The 21,979-nt window shown below is 42.6% G+C and overlaps 1 protein-coding gene across 1 annotated transcript; it reads left to right on the top strand.

Annotated features, from left to right (window-relative positions):
• The first annotated feature begins 1,368 nt into the window (after nt 1–1,368).
• On the top strand, nt 1,369–16,643 carry PPP2CA (protein phosphatase 2 catalytic subunit alpha). The gene is made up of 7 exons (XM_066196888.1): nt 1,369–1,613; nt 12,584–12,793; nt 13,327–13,500; nt 13,672–13,761; nt 14,052–14,213; nt 14,969–15,087; nt 15,826–16,643. The coding sequence occupies exons 1-7, from the start codon at nt 1,512–1,514 to the stop codon at nt 15,896–15,898; spliced, it is 930 nt and encodes a 309-aa protein (XP_066052985.1). The 5' UTR covers nt 1,369–1,511; the 3' UTR covers nt 15,899–16,643.
• The last annotated feature ends 5,336 nt before the right edge of the window (nt 16,644–21,979 follow it).

The raw sequence follows: 21,979 nt of genomic DNA, 5'->3' as shown, positions 1-21,979 counted from the left end.
AGGGAAATCTTCCTCTATAATTTAAGATGCAGATTGCAATAAAATACATAATTCATTAGAAATTGGTTCTGTATATTTCCTACATTCTTTTTGATTGCAACTTATCTGTGTCTTACTGACATATTTTCCCTTAGGTGGCAAGTATCTGAGTACAAAAAGGTAGCTGAGGTCACCACTAGTTTCCTGAAAAAAATACCACCTTCCTGAAAGTTTCCTGAAAGGTCCACCACTAATTTCCTTTACTGAACACTTACACTGCACTTCACACATTACTTCTGTCTAAAAAGGTTATAATAAACTCCAGACTTCCAAGACTTCTTTCAGTATAAATTATTTTAAAGAAATGGAGCACAGCCTTTTTAACCTAAGCACTACCTGGTGTTACAACTAGGATGGTATTTAATGCTCATGATTTAGAACTGAAAAGCTTTAAAGTACCCAATGCCAGCAAGCGCCCTCCACTTTCCTCTTCTCTGGCAGGCACGGTAACCGGGCTCAGGACCGCAGCATCACAGAGCTGTTCGGGTTGGAACGGGTCTCTGGAGATCCCCCAGTCCGAGCCATCGGCCAGGGCCGTGTCACCTGGAGCAGATGACACAGGAACGTGTCCGGGGGTGTTTGAAAGTCTCCAGAGAGGAAGACTCCACGCCCTACCCGGGCAGCCCGTGCAGTGGTCTGCTAACCACAGCATGAAGTTCCTTCTCATGCGGAGGTGGAACTTTCTGTGCTTTAGTTTACGGCGAGTGCTCCTCGTCCTGTCACTGCAAAGACCCAAGCACCAGCCTCGCGGCACACGCCTCGGAGAGTCCGACGTTTTAATTGCAGGGAGAACCACAAACACTGCGGAGCCGCACAAAGCCCTCAGGAACACCACCTCCCGACCCCGCAGCGGGCGCTCGGCTGGCGAGGACCCTGCCCGGCCTACGCCCCGCCAGGAGCCGGCGCTCAGCGGCCGGGCACGGGCGGGGCCGGCACCGCCATGCGGCGACCCCTCACGGCGGTGCCCTGGCTCCCGCCTCAGCGCTGCCACCGGGCGGGGCTGCGCCGCGCCCCTCAAAGGGATCCCCCACGGGGGCTGAGGAGGGAACCGGGAACAAGGGCCGGGACAGAGCACAGGCACCGGGAACAAGAGCGGGACGGAGCAGACCCACCCTCCGCTGCCCCGGCGGGCGCGGGCGGTCACTGCCCTCGCTCGCCCGCCCCCTCCCCTCAGAGCGCACTCGCGGCCCCGCCCGGGCGCCGCGCACGCGCCGTCGGCCCCCGTGGCGTCCCCCTCCCCTCGGTGGGGCCGGGGCGGTGACGTCAGCAGCGGCGGCCATTACACGGTGCGGAGCGAGGAGCGGCAGCGCTGCCGCAGCCGGAGTGCCCCGGGCCGCCCTCTCCCCGCGCCCGCCCGCCCGCCCTGACGCGTCGCGGCCGCCGCCGCTGTGGGGAGCGCGGATCGCAGGGGCCCGCGGGGCGGTGCGGCAGCAGCAGCAGCCGGTGAGGAGGAGGAGGAGGGGGAGAGCGGGATGGAGGAGAAGGTCTTCACCAAGGAGCTCGACCAATGGGTGGAGCAGCTTAACGAGTGCAAGCAGCTGTCCGAGGGGCAAGTGAAGAGCCTCTGCGAGAAGGTGAGGAGCGAGGGGCTGCGGGGAGGCGGCGGGGCCGGGCAGGGCAGGGCTGGGAGCTGCCGGCGGGGGCGGTGCCGCCGCGCCGGGCGGGCGCGGGGCCCTCGGGCGGGCCGGGGGCTCGGAGCGGGCCGGGAGCCGGGGCCGGGAGCCGGGGCCGGGCCGGCCGCGGCCCCTCGGCTGTGCCGGAGCCTCGGCTCCGCCTCCCGCCCGCTCAGCGCCTCCTAAAATGGCGCCGCGGCCGCCATGGATCCTCGGGAGAGACCCCCGGGAGACCCCCCTCCCCCCGGTTAAAATGTTAAATCAACCCCCAAAAGCCTGAGCCATTACAATGGGAGTAAAAGCCTGTGGTGAGCGCGTGGAAGTTACACGCTGTAAAGAGCTGCTGCTTTGATTTATTTTTTTGTATTTTTCGTGTTATGAATGAGCACAGACACGTTCATAACTAATTGAAGGGTAAATTAGCTTTGGGGTTTTGGTTTCCCTCAGTAAGGTTTTGGGTTTCACGAAATTCGCAGAATAAACATTCGAAATCCCATATAACTCCGTATTTTTATGGTGATGGTTGGAAAATGTTGAGACGTGGATGTTGCAGAGCAATGTGTTGATTGAGACGTTCATAGCTTGGAAAGGTTGTAAAGCACGCCCGGGACAGATTGCGTTTTGGAAATTCAGGAAAAATTTGTTCTGGTAGCATCCAGAGGCATTTTCCAGTTGAATTCTAATTCTGGATGTAACTTAATAGCTGAGGGTTGTTTGTGGTGGTTTTTTTTTTTTTTTTTCCCTTACTTTTTTTTTTTTTTTTCCTTTTATTACTGACGGTTTTATGTATTCGTGAATTTTTTGGGGAACTGGATATTAAAGAATATATGAAGTTATGGATGTACTGGCTTCTAAAGAAGCCTATGTACTTGCTACAGAAAGTACCTAGAATATTTTAAAATTGGCATCATGCTTTAAAGTACTACATTTAGGTTGTTTTGGAAGTAGATTGTTTCGAGACGACTGTCTATGAATTTAATAAAGAATTCGCGGTGCTTTTGGCCAGACCGACTCTTGCTCCAGTACAGATTTTAGTTCACTTGTATTCCAGCACCTCAACATTGTTTCCATTTGATTCAGGCTGTGTATTTTAAAGGCTGTTGCAAGTAAGTGGCAATGTCACCACCTGGCTATTTCCATGTGCGTCGCCAATGACAGCGGTCCAGCTTCTTCCTTGTATTGCTTTCAGTGAGAGGCAAGTGTTCCACTTGCCATCGTTTATAAACTGATGGTAAATCGTTTATAAACTGAGTCCTAAATCCCACAGGGGTGGGTGCATAGGGCCCCATTTTGTGGGGCTGTAGGGTAACCTGAAGGACCGTGAGGGATGTGTAATGTACAAAAAGCTTTCGGTGTACTGGGGGTTTTGGTTCAGTGAGAAGCAGGCATATCACTAGAAACTCCTTACAGAAAATTCAGTAGTCCCAGCCATCAGTGTTGCACAAGATGATATTTTCATTTTTTTTCCCGGTGAAGAATAGAAATGAGCTGTATTTATGGATAAATGTGTGATGCTCATCACCAAGATAATGGTAAAGGGAAATAGAAAACTTTGTGTCTGACTACTGTGTGTTGAGATGAGAGGCCATGAGAATGTGGAAGAGAAATCTGCCAATCAGTATTATTTAGCAGCAGCCTTCATGTTGGGTGGGGTGACACTTCTCAGTGTGTGGTCAGCACTGTGCTGAGTTCAGCCACAGGGCTGGTGATGTTAGGGAAAGTTGATTTGTTGCTGATAACCACAGGTGGATTTACTTGGACTTTCTGCTAAGAGCAGTTGAGTTTCTTCATGGGTTGCTGATGCAAGGAATTGGAAGTAGGCCCTTGGAGTCTGAGTTTTCCATCTTGTCTCTGCTGTTTTCATGGAAGTGGGGTGAGAGCTCAGTTCTGCACCTTCCTGCTGAGGGATAGCACTTGCTTTAATGTGTCTCCATCTTCCCAGCACTGACTGTCAGAAACCTCACTGGGTTGTGCTTTGTTTGGACTGTTTAATTAGTTTCGTGGATGTAATCACATCAAAAGGCTTTTTCCATGAATAGCTTAAGGACAGTGTCAAATACAGCTATTGTTCCAAATGACAAATAAAGACCCTACAAGGTATAAACGGTATAAACTGTTGTTCTTCACCACATTGAATTGCAGCTAGGGCTAGTTAAAATAAGCAATTTTAAAAAAAATGGAAGGCTTTTTCCTGATAACACTGTTTGATTGGATGATCTCCCTGACAAGTATTTCTTGATCTGCTGGGGCTTCATGTGTGCAGACTGGTGCTTGTCTAATAAGAATAAGCCTAAGGGCTCTCTTGTATTTCAGTATTGATACCTGAAGAACATAACAGCTTTTAACTAACATGATAATTGTGTGGCCGTTTGTGCTGCACAATCCCAGGTACTGTCTTGGTTTGTCTTTCACTGAGCCTGGTTACCTGGGTGATGGTGGTGGTGGGAACTGGGCAGAAACATCTTTGAAGTCTAGAAGTAATTTGTAACCATGAATAATACATTCTACTTTCACAAATGATTTGAAATAATCAACCTGTGAGTGGCAGTTAAATGACTGTAGGCTTAGTATGTGCTGTGTGTTTAATGTTAATTCAGTCGAGTGACCCCCTGTGTGTCCTTTGCTTCAGCATTTGAGAAGTGCAAGTTCTAAAGAAGTGGTCAAAATATACTCAGTCCAGTTACTGTTCCATGTCAGCAGCGTTTGTCCTGTTAGTGCTGAATTGTTTATTGGCAGAGGTGAAAGGAAGTCCTTTATTGCCAGGTGAGAGTTTTTCCACTGGCCATTTTGAATGAAAGGATGCTGGTTTAGAATTTCTTTCCCATACGTTGTGAGGGTGGAGGGAAATGGTCTTGTCTCCTCTGTGTATAAATGCCCTTTATCACAGGAGCTGGGGGTGTGGTGCATTGCTCAGGAAGGTGGGATGACAGTCTAAAATTACACAAAGGAATGAGGTGAATTTTTGGATAGAGTTTGCTTTGGTTACTGCAGAAGGTATCTAGTGCAGGTGGAGGCAGAGGTGTCACAGCCACTCCCTCGAAAACACTACTCCATAATTTGGTGAGTTTGAGTGTGGCATCTCCAGTTTTTGGAGAGAGAGAAGACTATTTGGTTTTATGTACTGTGTAGAGTGTTCAGGATTCTTGAATTGCTAGTAAAATACCTTTGAATGGATAGTGCTGCTAGCCAAAATATTTTGAACTAAGTGAAGGGCTGATACTGGTAAAGGCATTTAAGAAACGTTGATTCAAGGTTTGACTCCTGCAGTTTTTGATCTGTAACAGTGATGTTGGTTACATTTGCTTTTTTATTTGTCACCATTGTAAACTTTTGTAGAGTAAATGTGTTTCTGGGCTGTACTGTTCTCTGGTATATACTTTGTTCATGGTGTATTTTTCTAAATTTTTTTCCTGTTGTAGAATTTTCACTTTAACACCTGATCTTCCAAGTTAGATGTTCTTTAACTAAACGCGCTTATACCCACTGCAGCTGTGTGAGTTGCACAATTTCATTTAGCTCATGTTTAAGTGACTTAATTCTGAGAGGACAAGTATGTTTCTGATGAAGCTTTCTTCTGGGTCCAAAAAAGCCTGTGCAATCAAAGTTCAGTTCCTCTAATGCATAGAACTTACATGTTCTGTGGGTCTCACTCCTGTGTTTTAAGCTGAGTTGTCTGCCCAACTTTTTTTCAGACAGAGGCACATGTTCCCTTCTGCTTCCTATGCCGTTCAGGAGTTGCCTTTCTTAGCTGATTATTTTTGGCCAGAAGTGAATGTTTTAAACTGTTTCCAGCTGTATTTGCAAGGGCTTTGCCATTAGCTAGCTTTTGCATTCCCATATCCATCTTGTGTAACTAACTGTTCTTCAGACTGAGATGATTGTGAAAATTAACGTTCCTGTCTGAACTTGCTGTACATCAGCCAAGAAACCTGCCCCAGCAGAATTCCCAGGTGGTGAGAGTGTGGTGTACCCTGTGAGGTGGGCTGTGCATGGGGCAGGTTCTGTGTCCCCTACCCCTGGCAGAGGAGGAATGTGCAGCGTTGCAGTCCTGCCTTGGCCCTGCACTGGGTCTGTGGTGAGGGAACTTGCTGCCAGCGGCGGGGGGACCCTCAGTCGCTGTTCAGGGGCTCTGGGAGAGCATAGGGTGGGTTAGGGCTCCTTTGGTGCTTTGTTGAACATACTCAGGGATCAAGTCATTGATGGGGTCATGAATTTACACCTTCTGTCTCTGAAGAGTTAAAAGTGTACAAAGCCTTCTGTAACATTTGAATGACTGTGTTTTAGATTATTCTGGAAGACTTAAAAATATTGTTTCATGCCCAGTGTTCTGATTTGTTGTGGTTTTTTTTTTTTTTTTGGTGGTGATTTGGTTTTTTGATTGTTCCATTTTGTTTGGTTGGTTTTTGTTAGAGTTGATACTGAAAAATGGAAATAGTCTCTTTCCAGAGAAGGCATCTGAAGTGTCAACCTTGCCAGCCTTCTCACCTAGCCTGGATCTACATACAGCGTCTTGATGTACATATAAAAAATTAGTCTTGAATGTGCCAGTGATTGTAGTGTCAACAGCTTTCTGGGTTTGGTTTTTTTTTCAATTCTGATAAATTCTGTAAAAACTGAGTTGTGCTAGCAGTGAGATGTTTGTTTTTTTGTTTTTTTTAGTTTCAACATTAGTTGTGATCAAGTAGGAGTGAAAGATACTTGCATTGTTTTGAGGATAGCTTAAGCTAACAGGCAGGAAGCACTCCTAAATCAGAGCAAGTTCCTCCTTGAGTTCTGCCAGTTTGAGGCTAAAGACATGGATGAGATTGCAAGACTGTCCTTTTCCAAATCTACCTGTGCTGAGGCTGTTCCCTCCTCAGCTGTGGTGACAGTGCTGCTCTGGGATCGCTTCAGAGCCATTTTCACTTGATCACCTGGGTTGCCTTGCCCGGCACAAAACCCAAACCTGTCTGGCTGTGTCTGGCAGGAGTTCACAAGGCCTCCTATAACAGTTCTGTGTGAGGAGAATTCACAGGAGCAGGGGTTGAATTTTCACTCTTGCTTAGGGACCCTTAAACACTACACCTGTATTCAGTAATGCTGCTGTTAAATTCTTTTTCTTCAGGTAGCACATATTAAGCTGGAAAAAGTCTATTCCTGACTGAAGAATGAATACTGGAGCTCAGTTACTCAGTAGCTAGGTCTCCAATATTTCTGCTAAATGTTTTGAACATGCCTTCCAGTACAGGTGTTTCTTGCTTGCTGGTAGGTTCTGAACTTTCTTGAGTTTTGACATGCCATCCTCCAACTGGTGTCCTGACCTGTAGCATGACTATGTCAGGCTCTGTTGGAGTTACTGGAACAAAAGGGTTGAGAGCTTTTTGAGTTCATTGCACGAAGCTGGACTTGTTGATATCAAGCACAACTAATTCAGGAATAGGTTTAGCCTATTCCTTTTTTTAACAACTTGAATGCTTCAAAATGAATACAGCTTGTTCTACAGAGAGGACTGAAAAACATCCCTGTAAGTGGTCAGCGTCTTGCATTGCTGACATTGCTGTGTTTCTTGGAACTCCCATGAGGCAAGGAAGGCATAAGGGTTCCTGAGTTATTTGGCTTCTTATGTTCTTTAAAAAAAGTTTTTCTAGATTGTTTTTCTTCAATTTAAAATTAAAGATACTAGGATCTTTTGTTTGAAGCAAAATAATGACACTGAGTTCTTTCAGAAGACCTTCCTATCCCCAGTGCTCTTGTCAAGTACTGATTGATAAATAGCCTTTCCACTTCTCCCAGATTTGTCTCCAAGGGCAAGAACACTTACCACTTACTGAGTGTGTAAGGCTGCTACCGATCTTTTCAAATGGAAATGTTGAGGTGACTATCAAGGTTTTGAATGGTGTCAGTCCTTACTTTTGTAATACAGAGAGAGGGTTATTTGGCAGAAGTTTGCTGCTTGCATGCTTTCTTGTAGACCTAGAATTTACAGGTGGTAAAGGAAAGTGGTTGTCTTATTTTAATCTTACAGCAGTCCTGGCACTGGGGTTGCTCTTTTGGTTGGCTAAGATCTTGTATTTAAACTGGTCTCTCTTCTCCCCGAACAGAAGAGATTAGAAATGGAGGTTTAGGTGCAAGTCACAAATCCAGAGAGAAAGCAGATGCATCACCTTTTGTTCTGGCAAAAGAGTGTTTTGCTGCTTGGTATTTCTGTGTGGATGGATGGAAATCCTGCTTTTACTTACTTTGGCATACTAAATAATTAAATGTCAGTGGGGAGCTTTGTATTTTAATTTTGTTCCTACTTACACATTCACACTGAACTCCTTAGTGGATTGTGAAGTTCAGCAGAAATCAGTTTCCCATTTGTGTCATGTGGAATCTGACTGCCATGGCTCCTTCACAGAAGGGTGTTATTGGAGGCTTTATTTATCTGGTTTTGTTTCAAATGTCAGACAGTGAATGAAAACACCTTTTGCTGTAAAAAATAAGCCCATCTTTTATATGAACCTGCTCTCCTTCCTCCCCATGTAAGGACTAGGGGGAACCTTTAAATTGAAAAGCATTGACTCTGCAGAAGAATTGCTGACTGTAATGGATGACTTTGCTTGGAACTGGAACCTTTTCCAGGTCATGAAGTTTGAACAGCTAAAACCAGTATTCATCCCAATTAGCTGATCATTGTGCCTTTAGTCACATCCTGTGCACCTTGGTGACAGGAAATTATGGGTGTGGTTGAAGTCTTCAATCTCACCAAAATATCTTTATGGTAACAACAAATAACTATTTCTTGGTTACAGTGGATACTTGTCATTGCACACTTTACTAGACAGTGTGGTGGGCTGCAGGTGTGAATTCTGGCCAGCCAAGAATGACAGGTCACCATCTGCAGCCATGACTCTGGGGCTTTGTAGTCAAATTCAAATAATGGTTGTATTTTCTTCACTGAGTTAGTAGTGTTAGTCTTTTGATGAGTGCTTCATAGTGCTGCTTCAAGCATTGATTTACAATTCTACACCGACAAAGTGATATTTACTCTTTGGTTTGGTCTTGTTATTTTCTTTCGTGTGCCCCAGAACTTTTCGGGGTAGGTAATTGGGCTGAGTTGTCACAGCTCATGCTAGAATGTAGGCACCTAAGGAGGGGTCAGAGTAATTAAGAAGTATCTGGTGTATTCTGGAAACACAGAGGAATTTGGGTACGGATTAATTCAGAGGACTTTTGAGAAATGGACCACTGGGAATTATTTCTGTGAGACGAGGCTTATGATGTACACTGCTTATGAGGGAAACTTGCTTTTCCTCAACACAGAGTGAATTGAGGAAATAAAATGGATTATGACTTTTATGGCACTCAACTCTGAGCCTTAGTTTGTGGCATATAGGATAAGAATATTTGGAGGGAGCAGGAGAAGTAAGAGATACATCTGCATGCACACAACTTGTACATCTCATTAAATAAACAGAGGATCTGAAAATCGTATAGTAGTGACTTTATTAATCATATTTTAAAAATTCTTACCCATGGCAGTTCATACACTTGGATCTTGTGCTGTCTTAAAACAATGAAGCTGGTCTTTTTGTTTTAAGAGCAGCGTTTTGCAGAGATGTGCTTTGTAAACAGAGCCACCAAAGCAGCTTGGTGCTGTTCAGCTGGGCCTTTAGGTGATGTGCAGCAGGCCAGGAATGGTTTAATTCTTAAGTACTAGATGGTGTTTTTATGTGGTGCTACTCTTTTAAAGTGAAAATTTTTCCTGTGTGTTTAAACTAATATTGTTTTTTTTTCTTGTTGAGTTTTGGGATTGTACAAGTTTTCATTTTTCAGTGAAATGACTGAGCCAGTATCAAGTCAGAATGAATTCCAGGCACCATGACTAAGCTGAAATATATCTGATACGTGCTTATTGTTTGAACTTTGAGATTGTTCTGAGTAAAATATCTGACTTTCCACCTCAGCAATAGTGTTTATGACAGCATTGCACTTGGTTCTTCTTACATTCTTGTTGTGTAACTGTGTGTCATGGCTGTGTGTTTTTTCTGCCTTAGACTTCATTGGTAATTGGCTGTAAAATTAGCATTTATCAGCTTGAAGTAACGTGTTCTTTGCAGTCTTATTCTGTATGTGTTTGCACTTTATTTTGAAATCTGAGAGTTTAGTGCTGAAAAAATAATTCAACTGAATTCAGAGGCAGGGTTTTACAACTGTAATATAGTAGGTTGTTGATAAGAAGTTTTTGCTTAAGTACCCCACACCACAGAGGTTTGACTTGTGGTGGTATTCTACTGTGTAAAAAAGATTAATTAAGTGTTGGAGGTGTAGAGAAGCTTAGGGCTGTGTTAATAGTAAGAATTGTTAAGGACTGAAAAAAGGCAGAGATACAAAAGAATTAATAGATGCTCAAGAAAATCTGTTCCTGAATGTTATCATTGTTTGTCCTGATGATGGGCAGTGAAGCCTGGATGTTTCAAAATGTTGATGTCAAAATCCTGCATTGTTGCACTATTACCCTTTGTGGCAATAGATCTTGGGGGATTTGAAGTTCAGGGGTGGTGTGTGTGTGTCTTTCCCAGTCCTCCTTTGTCAGATGGTTGGATCAAGGAGCTTTCTGTCTTCTGCTGAAGGGTGCTCTACTTCTTCCTTTCCATGAGGAAGTGTGGGAGAGCTGCTGGTGGGAAGTCCCTTTATTGGAGGGGAGGATGGGATGGTTAGGGGGAGGGAGTTTTGTGATGTGAGTAAGTAGCGCCATGAAGAATCAATAAAAACAGGTGGAGTTGCACAGGGCTGTGTGTGATCCAGCACAAGGCCGGGGCACACGTTGCAGCAGTAGTATTGGTGATCACTTACTATTGTGTCATTGTAGCCTTAAATGTACTTTTGTCTTACCAACTTGTGTTTGTATTGTGTTATGGTGTATTAAAAGTCCTTCTGTTTTTTACTTTACCTTTTTATAGGACTTCATTTATTATGAAAGTTGGGATGTAGTAGACTGCTTGTCGGTGACTTGTTTTCAGGATGTTTTTTCTACCTTCAGCTCTGCTGAAGTTCTTTTATGGAGCCAAGTAGAATGTTTCAGCACTTGAGTATGTGCCACTTCTAATACTGTGGGACATAAGACTGTAAATGAACTAAACAGTTCATAACACGGTGTTGCATGAAACTGGTTTTAGAACATGGAAACATTGGAATCCATGCCCCAGCATTCCTCCAGTGCAGGATTTAAGCAGAGGTTGCAGTTCTGCAGGTTGACCTGGAACAGTCTTTTTCCATCAGAGTGGCTGTCTGACTTCTCTGCGTGTTTGGTCACGTGCGTATCTGAGTGATTCAATATTTCAGAAACTGAGGAAGCAACAACTCAGTTGCTGAGAACTCTGCCATTCTCAGCACAAAGGCTGCATACCTTTGATGAAAAATGAATGCTGCATTCTTTGTGCAGTGCTTCAAGGGTGTTAAGAAAATCCAGTGGTAGAAACGTTCTCATTAAAGAGTAGGGGCTTTTTATATCGAAGTGCTGTAAGCATCTGTGACATTCTCTGTCAAAAGGAGAATTAAGCTGGCAAATGCTTCTGAATGTAAGAGAGTATTAGAAGAGGCTGAGGTTGTTAAAACACCTTCAAAACATCCGGTGAGTGTCACTGCATTAAAATTAACTCAAGTCAGGCTATCTTAAAATAAATCTGCACTTTTAGCATCGACCACAAGCCAGAAATGACCTATCTTTAGTACTGGGCATAGCACAAGTGGAAACTCTCATATGAGACTGACTTTTGATGTAAATATGTCTGCAGAGTGACATCTAAAGCTTTTTACTGTGCAGGATGCTTAGCCATGCTGTATTTTTGCATTTCTTTGCAGTGAAACATTGAATTTCATAATTTCCATCATTAAACTTAGGTGTTGCTTCTGTTTGAAGTGGTGACCGTGGTGGTCAGCCAGGATGATGTGTGGGACAGTGACACCACTTTTAGGTGGGAGTGTCAGCCACTGTCTTGTAGACAACTTGGGTTATATAATAGAATATAGTTTTTATATATTCTCTTGTAATTGAGGTAATGAGGTAAAAAAGGATCCTTTCTTAATAGGAGCATTGCCTTGAAAAACAGGGGAATCTTTGTAGATGGTAACTAGTAAACTTGTTACTATTTATATTTCTAATACCTTCTTGATTTAGCAGATCATTGTGGCATGTGTCTCGTGGCTGTTCTGAGAACAAACTGTAACAACTGTCTTGCATTATTTCAAAATTACCTTTCTTGTGCTATATTTAGCCTATGCTCCTTCATACAAATTACCTTTGTCTACAACTTTTATAGACACAATTTTTTGGGAAAAAAGGGTGATAGCAAAGATCTTGCTCAGCTTTGATTTATGAAGACACAACTTGATGCTATTAGTGTGTTTAATCACAAAACTTGTTGAGATAACTTGTGCAGGTAATAATGACCTGGTCTGTAATTGCTGGTACCAGTGGCTGTTTCTTCTCATTCTGCTTTATGCAGGACTCCCTGCCTTTGCAGGTGGGTTGAAGATGTTTGTACAGGTGAGTGCCAAGGTGTTTGACTGTGTCTGAGTTTGGGCTTTTGGAGGTAAGATGTTGGCAGCATTTTTAGATTTAATTTTTCAAAACACTTCAAGCTTTTTAACTTCCAGTAGTGATGATCATTGTTCTATGTGTCACAGAACCATTTTTGTAGAAAGTGTAATTTTACCTAAGATACCATCCTCAAGGAGGAAAAAAAGCCACACAACTACTAATTACTAACATGGGATTTCATAAAGTGAAATGCTGTTTTAAGATAAACAGCATTTAAGTCAAGATAAACTTTTACCTGAGGTGGTTCAGAGAAAGAAGGGAGCTCCTAAAGAGAGCAGGTAGCAGAGTTGGAAGTGGTAGAGTGGGCTTTGACTAAAACAGCTCTTCACAGACAAAGTCACAGTTTATGTGCTTTTTTGTTTTATAGGCTAAAGAAATTTTGACAAAAGAATCCAACGTACAAGAAGTGCGATGTCCAGTCACAGTGTGTGGAGATGTCCATGGACAATTTCACGACCTCATGGAACTTTTCAGAATTGGAGGCAAATCACCAGACACAAACTATTTGTTTATGGGGGACTATGTTGACAGAGGATATTATTCAGTCGAAACAGTCACATTGCTTGTAGCTCTTAAGGTAACTTTTCATCTCAGCTTTACGGTTCTGAATAAAATACATCATTACTATCTTGGCTACACTTAATATCTACTATGATTTTCACTGCCTTGGTATCAGAGGTACTGAAACTGACTTCTTGGCTGTCTTAGTTTGCTAAGTCGCTTCTTAAAAAAAAAAAATTATAAAAATGTTCAGATGCAAGCCTGAGCTTTACCTAAAATGGGTGTTCATTTTTTACTTGCCTGAGTAGCAGTCTTTAAGAATTTGCTTGGAGAGATCAGCTTAATGCACAGGTGTAGTGAAGTCCACTAGTAATAATAAATACAACTTGTAATTAATCTGTGTGTGATTCTGTGTGATTAAAAAGTATTTGGCAGCTGAAGATTTGAATAAATTATTCCTTTTTTTTTTTACCTGAGAGGTTATAATTGAATCTTCAGAATGGTTTGGTTTTAATTGCTTTATTGATGTATGGCAGGGATTGAGGAATGCAAATTCTGTTCTGGGGAAGAGTTGCTCATTGATGTGCTAAAATAAACTGTTCTGTTTAGGTCCGTTACCGTGAACGTATCACAATTCTTCGAGGGAACCATGAAAGCAGGCAAATCACACAAGTTTATGGTTTCTATGATGAATGTTTAAGGAAATATGGAAATGCAAATGTTTGGAAATACTTTACAGACCTTTTTGATTACCTGCCTCTAACTGCCTTGGTGGATGGCCAGGTATGTTGACATTTGACAAAGCTGAATGTTTTTGATTGTAAAGGGAGCTCTGAACACTGTCAGCTCTCATCTTTAAAGGAATCTCATGCAGATTTTCTCATAATTTTATTCTAAACTGTTCTAACTGCAGTGATTAATGCAAATAAACTTCATGTTTCTTAACTCTTGCAGATTTTTTGTCTACATGGTGGCCTCTCTCCATCTATAGATACACTGGATCACATCAGAGCACTTGATCGCTTGCAGGAAGTTCCCCATGAGGTACTCAAAAATAATTTTCTAAGCCAATGACATTGGTGATTCAGCATATATTGGGGGGTTAACTTCACAGGCTGAAAATGAAATTCAAATCAACTTAGCAATATTGGAGTGCCTGTCTTCCTGTTCTGGATTTTTTAAAGGAAAAATGAGGGGCATGTCCTCTGTTAAAGAAAGAAACATTAAATCTCAAAGAGTTGTGCAGGGGTGGTGGGAGTGCAAGGTTTTTTGGGTTTTGTTTGGTTTTGGTTCTTTGCACTTCACCTCTGAAACATCACCTACATCTCTTGCAGGGTCCGATGTGTGACTTGCTATGGTCAGATCCAGATGATCGCGGTGGCTGGGGGATTTCTCCTCGAGGTGCAGGTTACACATTTGGACAGGATATTTCAGAAACCTTTAACCATGCTAATGGCCTTACGTTGGTTTCAAGAGCTCATCAGTTGGTAATGGAGGTGAGCAGGACAGCCTGTGTGTTCAGACTGCATTGTGTCCTTGGTCCATTTACTGCATGCTCTGTGTGTCAGACATGTGCATATGCTGCTGTGACCTGTGATGTTCCAGCTAAGAGTCTTCCAGAAACTTGACCTTGACAGTATTCACGTGTGACTAAAGGAGTTTGACAGTGGAGTAACCTTTATTTTGGCCTTGTTTTCCTGAAAATTTACAGTAATATCCCAAACCAGGCTTTGGTACTAGATGTGGTATTGCATTTCTGTGTAGATAAAAAGGTTTTTAAATACATGTCTCTTGGAAAAAAGTGTAGTTTTTCTTTTTAGCTTGGATGTGTGCCTTTGTTCTTGGTCTCTAGTTATTCCTAGCAGTTCAGATTTTTAAATGTATGTCTGGACTCTGGTTTTGGTGATCACAGTTGAGGGTTCAGAGTAGATTGTGGACTTCAGAATTGCTGTTTTAACTACTTAATATGAATGCAATGGAGAAATCTTGATAGGTGGTTTGGGTTTTGTCTTTTTTTTTTTTTTTTAATATCTAGCTCACATTTGCTAGTAGGAAGCAACCTTTGAAGGCTAAAATTCCTTTTTACCCTTTTTCTCTCCAGAAGAGAAAAAAGATTCAGCCTTAAGCTTATTTCAAGTAACCCTACGAATGCCACTTAGGGCTGTGCACATTAAAAGGTTGGTTTGTAGTCAGGCAGTTACATGGGGTACATGAACTTGGTTGTCATAATTATTTTTTCCTTCCTCTCCAGGGGTACAACTGGTGCCATGATCGGAATGTAGTAACAATTTTCAGTGCTCCAAACTATTGTTACCGTTGTGGCAACCAGGCTGCAATTATGGAACTTGATGATACTCTAAAATACTCCTTGTAAGTATGTTTAAAAATGAGAATTCTGTTGCCTGTGATTTTAAGATACCACTCAATTGTGTTAAAGTATGGGGGTTCTTTCCCCTCTGTAAGCTTTTGGGAGGTGGAGTGAGTGTGGAATCGTTGGGTTAGTCACATTTAAAGTCTTGGAGTCAAGCCTCTGGAACAGTTGCTGTTGAGATCTTCTCTGTCAGATTGAAGTGAGACTCCTCATTTTTGTTTTGTATAACTACCTGGATTTTAATGACTTACTGTGTAGGGATGTGATTTGAGAGCAGGAGTAGTGTGTCACATCTAAGGTAATGCCTTCCTGTCGGTCTTGGGCAGGAGACTTTTGGAGTCTTTGAGTTCTTCAGGTGTTGGGATGTCAGCTTTTTTAATGAGATTTCTAATACTGCAGCAGCAACTTTATGAGTAAATGAGGCAAAATCACTGTGCAAACTGCCCTCTTTGAGAATGACTGGGGACTTTAACTTCATAATAGATACTAATGTTTGACCAGTTTGAATCTTAAAGCTAAAATTAATTTTTCTCCAGACCTTCATGGCAAGAGGAATTAAAAAATGTGATGGTTAAAAGTACATACTAATAGGAGTGGAAAAGCTGCAACACTTGTTCTAGAATACTTAATTTGGTTGATAAAACTTGCACAGACAGACCTGTGTCAAAGCACTGCTGCTGTAATTCATGGCTAGGACATGGCTGAATGTAAACTGTTGTGTTTTCTGTGCTCTCCAGTTTGCAGTTTGACCCGGCACCGCGCAGAGGCGAACCGCATGTTACTCGTCGCACCCCAGACTACTTCCTGTAAAGAGATTTTAGACCTGTACAGTATTGCCATGAACCATATGTTGACCTAAAGAAAATGGGAAGAGCAACAGTAACTCCAAAGTGTCAGAAAATATTTAACATTCAAACTTTGTTTTCACATGGACCAAAAGACGTGCCATATTCAATACAAAGCCTCTTGTCATCAACAACTGTGACCACTTTAGAATGAACCAGTTCATTGCATGCTGAAGCAACATTGTTGGTCAAGAAACCAGTTTCTGGCATAGCGCTATTTGTAGTTACTTTTGCTTTCTCTGAGAGACTGCAAATAATAAGATGTAGACATTAACACCTCGTGAATACATTTAACTTTCCATTTAGCTATAGCTTTATTCAGCATGACTTGTAGATAAGGGTAGCAGCAAACAATCATTGAAGCTTAAAGAACATTTTTAAAATAAGTACCAAGGCCTCATATTTGTTCTGAAACTGTTTGTTTGTTTTATTTTCAGGGAATACTGTTTAATTTAATTGTATTGATTTTTTTTTTTGTCTGCACTCAGTTCCCTTTTCCACTCTGCCCTACCATATTGTCCCTTGTAATTGTCCAAGGATAGTGAATTACTTTGAACAGAACTGTTTTTTTTTTCCTGTAAAACAATGTTACTGCAGGACAAAGCTGCAGTGTTTTTCATAATAAACTTGTGAACTAAGTATGGAAAAATGTCAAAATTCTAATTACATCTCAGGTCAACTGTGGTTTAATAAACTAACATGTAGCTGAATGGGTTTTATATAAACTTGCATAGAAATTTCCACCTTATAAATAACTAAAACTGAGGTGATTTGGAGTGTGCTGGAATACTCTGACCTTTTGAATCCTGTCCCAGGAAGGTGCCTGGGCCTGTGTCTCACAGCTGAGAACAGCTTGCTGGTTACTCACATGTTGCTCTTTCCCTCTTGGTGCTCTACTGAAATACTCAGAAATGGAAGAATATAGGTTCACTTAATTGATTGCGTGTGGCTTTATTTCAAGTGTAAATCTTAAGTTTGACTCATTTACAATGTAGGTGCTAATACTTAAAATCATTTTTCTGAAAAACTAAGAATAAAACCAGTTTTGTAAATATTAAAGGAAACAACTTGAAGTTTAGTGCTACGTGTATTTGCCTAGGCTTCCATTCTGAAAAACGGTGGTATGTGGTTTTATGTTAACTTCTGTTTAAATATTTCCTTTCTACTAACTTCTTCAAAATTTGAATCCAAATTTGATGATTTGGTTCAAAGCCAAAATTCATATATTATGCCTTCTTAAGGCTTGTGCGTGAAACTTCTTGTGTACATCTAAATGATGTACCTGACTGTTGGCTTAATAGGACTCTTAATATTCATATTGTTTGAGACTTTGAGTTTCTTTGGCATGATGTAGATTTTGTAATAACGTGGAGGTTTGTTTTTTACACTGCTTGTTTCTAAGGGAACACACAGAAATTTTGCAAATGTCCAACTCACCTGGAGGCTTAGTCCTAGACATGCTTTTCGGTGCTTTCTTGCTTTTCTGAAAAGCTGGAGGACCACTTAATTCTTTAACTTGCAAAGAAGATGCTGCATTTCATCAAGCATTACTTCATCCCCTTTCAGAAAGGGCTCAAGTGGTTGCTTTTCCTTCAGCAAAGTTTGAGCCTTGTCCTGTAGGTTGGATTCCAAATGGCTTCTGGAGAGCTCAGTCTGCTGTAGTTTGATCTCTTACAGGAAGAAGTGCATGCTAAAAATAAGTGCATCTGAAGTGTCTTTTTTTAGTATATTGGGAGCTTTTGCTTTGATCACTATTAAAAAAATCCTTTGCTGAGAGTAGTTCACGTTCCATTCCTGTTGCTTGTCTTTCTCTGTGTTTGTGTAGATGGGACTTTGTGCTTTCATTGACACTATTCCTTCAAGAGGAATGACTTTGCCCTATTTTCTGCTTTCCTTGTTGCTTTAATTGGCATGACTCATCTGCTCTGGTGGGGAGCAGTCCTTTCCTTGCTTCAGTTTCTGTACACAAATCCAAGTGGTTGTTAGTAAAGTCCATGGACAATGTTGGAGTCACTCCAGTTTTTGTGCTTTCATCTATAATTATGTTGTGATGGTCTGTGTGAAGATTCCAGTGTGAAAACCACATTATGAAGAAAAAACTAGTTGCTTTGATGGAGCACTAACCAGCTGAACCTATGTTTGGAAGATGCAAGAGAAGAAACAAAGATATAGATAATTGGGGTTTGATTTATTGGTAGCTGATTGATTAGTTCACCTGCACAAAACTTCTTTACTTCGGCCTGTGAGCATGGTGGCAGCAGAGAAATGAGCAGGACTTAGAGATCACTGGTAATTCCTCCATCTCTACAACACCTGCTGCATTCCATGAAATACAAAATAGAGGCATAGCTGGAAATCCCAGATTGTGGTGGTTCAGTGTTCAAGTGGAAATGTCAAACTAGGTTCTTAGTGGGGAGGGCTGACATTGGGGTTTAGGTTATCAGAAGTCAGTTGGGAATGAAATTACACTTTTCCATGAGCTGTTCTTTCTCTTTTTTTCTTCTTTCTCAGAACTTGGATAGAGCCAGGAGAATATTGATGGACAAAAGGAGAGGGTTTTGAGCTTTCCATATTTCATTTTGCGTAAGTCATTGGCCGTATCATATCAAAGTGAGCACCCTAAACTGCTGTAGGCCTGTCCTGAACTAAGGGTCCATTAAGTCAAAACCAAGAGACCAAGTATGTATTACATCCATAGGTGTATGGATTTGCCAGATTTTTTCCCCCCTTCACCCTCTTTCTACACCTTTCTTCTGCCTATTTCCACCCTGTACTTTTTCCTCTGCTTATGGCACCCTCTTCACAGATCCCAGTTGCTGCTCCGTTACTGACCAAGCTGCTGCTGTAGGTGGGTGTTTGTCCAAGGTAACCGGTGTGTGTGACTGTCACCTGGCACTCATTTCAGATTGTTTCTAACTGCTAATGCTTCTGTACACACTCAGTATCCCTACTCTAAGTGCTTGGGCAGTGTTACCTCATTTAGGTGTTCTGATAATACCCTGGCAAGATACTGGATGCATGGGAGAGTGCAGATAGAGTGTTACCTCCTTCCCTGTATGTCTGAATGGTAACAGAACAAATTCTGCCCTGTGAAAAAAGTGGTGAGGGGATATCCTGCCAGTGCAGGCTGTGACATTTCACCTGCCTGTGTCTTGGTCCAGTTCCTGTCAAAAGCTCTGCTAGTAATAGGCAAAACTGCTGAGATGTGCCAATACCTACCAATCCATGGGATTTATTTTCGTTTTATAGTAGTAAACTGAAGTACTGAGTCCTTTTTAGAAAGCAATTGTGTTTCAAGGGCCTTGGGACAAAGTCTTTGCTCTGACAATTTAAAAATTTATCCTGACTCTTAAAGGATTTCCTCCTGTACAAGACAAAACCAAACCTGCTATGATAGTGCTGGGTTTATTTTGGGTCTTTTTCCCCTCTCACCTCTTCATTACCTTAGTAATACTGGAGTGTGCAGTTCCTGCTCTTGGAGGAGCTGTTACCTTGGGAGGGGGCTGAAGAATAAGTGCTCTTGTTCCTTCAGGAAAAGTGGTTGTAAGAAGATGCAAGTGTGATCACAATTTTGAATTTCAAATTAAATGCTGCTCCAAATTCAGTGAGTTGAAGGTGTGCCTCCACTCTCATTACCTCCTTATGCACCTGTTCCACGCTCATTATTGCTCTAATTGCTGCTTGTTTTGTCTGGATGCAAATCACTCTTGGAAACTCTTAATGTGTTTTAAGGGTTGCTGGCTTTTTATGTGTTCCATGTTTTTTGCAACCACATTCATGGTTCGTATGAGCTCGGATTTTTTGGAGCAAAATGTCTGTAAGCAGTGATTTCTGAAGCCTTGGAGAAGGCATTGGATGCCTTCTGTGTGCTACAGCAGTTGTAACAGTGTATTGGGGTTCTGGAAGTTCTTTTGGGAGAAGGTTGGAAACAGGTAAAGTGTTAAGTAAAAATCACACTGGACTGTGTAGAACACACCAACAAAGCCCTGCAGAGTCAGCAGTTCATGAGTCAGCCTACTGTGGTTTTACAAAAAGTTATTTTGGTGCTCTAATTCATTTGGCTGTACTCCTTTTGGATGGGAATAAAGGCAGGCTGCTTCCTTGAGCAAGAGGCCGGAGTGCTTTGGCATATGGACAGGAAAAAAGGCTGAAACAACACTTTTGGTTTTAAATTAAGCAGTGCTGCATGGTTTAGCCTTTTAAAACCTGTGCTGCCGCTGAAAAGCTTTATTCTTTAAGGTGGGTGGAACTACTGATCTCTTAATTACTCTCTGCTGAACAGAACTTTGGGATGGAGACTCAAATGATTGCTGCTACTATAAGTTATGTATAAAAACATCAGTTGCCAATCACCTGGGACTGGTGATGGAATAGGAGCAGATTTGGGAATCAGGGTGAGCATCCTGCATGAGAACTTGCAGAAAAGTGATTTTGAGGAGAACGCTCTCCATTTTGCAGCTACTCCTATCATTGCACAAGGTTGTGTAAATTAAACTAAATCTTTGCTTTTGGTTGTCTTGACTTCCGTGTACATCTTTCTCAGTAGATTTCCCCCAAACACATCTGGGTTTTTGGAGGTCAGGTTCTCTTGGTTTGTTTTTGTTGCTTTAGTTTGTTTGGTTTTTAATTTCAATAAATCTATAAGCTGTTTTCCAAATTATGCACTTAAAACCGAAAGTGCTGAACTGTAAAAGAGGAGTGTCCTGTTTACATTGATAATTGCACGATCGATTGGGCTGAAAGGCTTTAGCCTGGCTCCTAACTGCCTTTATTTTTTCAGGAGTTTGAGAAAACACTCTCCCCCCCCGCCTAGCACTAAATGTTGCTGTTAAAAACCTTTATCGTTGCGATCAGTCCAGGAGTTGGCAGTGATGTCTGCTCTATTCCGCTTCTTTATTTTATAAGAAAAATGGGGGGGGGACGGAGGGCGGGCGGCACGCGGCTGGAGAAGCCCTGCCTGGGAGTATCCTGTGGTGGGTGTTTCATTCCACGCTTGACCCACTTTTCAGGCAGCTCTGCTCCTTTTCCACTGCTGTGTTTGTCCTCGGGGAAGAGGAACACAGCCGGCTGCTGCTGGAGCAGGGACAATGCCCAGGGGAGGGGGTGCCACAGCTTCCTGGGGGAGAGAAAGGCTGGTGCTGGGTTCTGTTTGTCTGGTCATGAGTATTCAGCTTTAGCTCAGCCGTCTCAAAATGTTATTGGGCTGTCCCTTTCCCCCCGGAATCTCTTTTTAAAGTACTTTGAATGCATTTTAAAATGCTGACTTCTGAAACACACTGTATGTATTTATTCCCATGGACTTTGAAACCTCAAAGCAACTGCTCATTATCATCTGTGGCGTCAGAACCAACCCAGAATCTGCTTTTTGGACTTTGAACGGCTCCAGCGTTGGAGACCAGTGCCAGGCAGCCCTGTAAAGCTAACCCAGTTCCCTTCCCCTCGTGCTTATATCAAGGCTATTTACAGTTTTATACGGTATCACCGAAGGTCGTTCTCAAGGCCACCTACAGAAAGTCTGCGCTTTTCATTTTCTTGGAATGCCCGGGAGCGCATCTCTGCGGGGCTGAGCTCGCTGGAGGCTCCCGTCCCTCGGAGCGAGCCCCGGCGCCACCGCGTGGCCCTGCCCTGCCCTGCCCGCCGGCACCGCGGCCGGGAGCTGCTCTGCTGCGGGCAAGGCTGGCATGCAGGTGCGTGACCGTCACCCTCAGCAGCCAGAGGATCCCGGCTTGGCTCCTCCAGAGTGGTCCAGATGATTTCAGAGGATGCCAGGGCAGAACTGGTACAAAAATCACTGTTTAAATGCGGGGAGGTGGAGTGAGGGTGAGTGTAGGAAATAGGTGCTGCAAATAGGTTTGAGGTAGGTATTTCTATTTTCAGTCTTCCTCCTCTTCATCTTCAGTTTTTTAAACTATCTTGAATCCCCGCTGTTATGTAAGGGGAATGGGAGTGCTGTTAGAGGGAGAAATAGAAGCCAATTAAAAAAATCTCACTTGGTGTCTGCTTGACAGGAGTTGGTAATTGGGTTTTGTCAGTCCATTGGTGTCTA

This window comes from Chamaea fasciata, unplaced genomic scaffold (assembly GCF_029207755.1).
Source record: "Chamaea fasciata isolate MVZ Bird 193981 ecotype frontalis unplaced genomic scaffold, bChaFas1.0.hap1 SCAF_15, whole genome shotgun sequence".
Taxonomy (NCBI): domain Eukaryota; kingdom Metazoa; phylum Chordata; class Aves; order Passeriformes; family Sylviidae; genus Chamaea; species Chamaea fasciata.
The sequence above is the reverse complement of the archived record's forward strand: the minus strand, read 5'-3'. Positions and strand labels throughout refer to the sequence as shown.

Bases quoted from the DNA above. Each gene is read 5' to 3' on its own strand.
- PPP2CA (XM_066196888.1), top strand. From the start codon at position 1,512: ATGGAGGAGAAGGTCTTCACCAAGGAGCTCGACCAATGGGTGGAGCAG. The intron at 12,794-13,326 runs GTAACTTTTCAT...TGTTCTGTTTAG, and splicing joins CATTGCTTGTAGCTCTTAAG to GTCCGTTACCGTGAACGTAT. The intron at 13,501-13,671 runs GTATGTTGACAT...TAACTCTTGCAG, and splicing joins CTGCCTTGGTGGATGGCCAG to ATTTTTTGTCTACATGGTGG.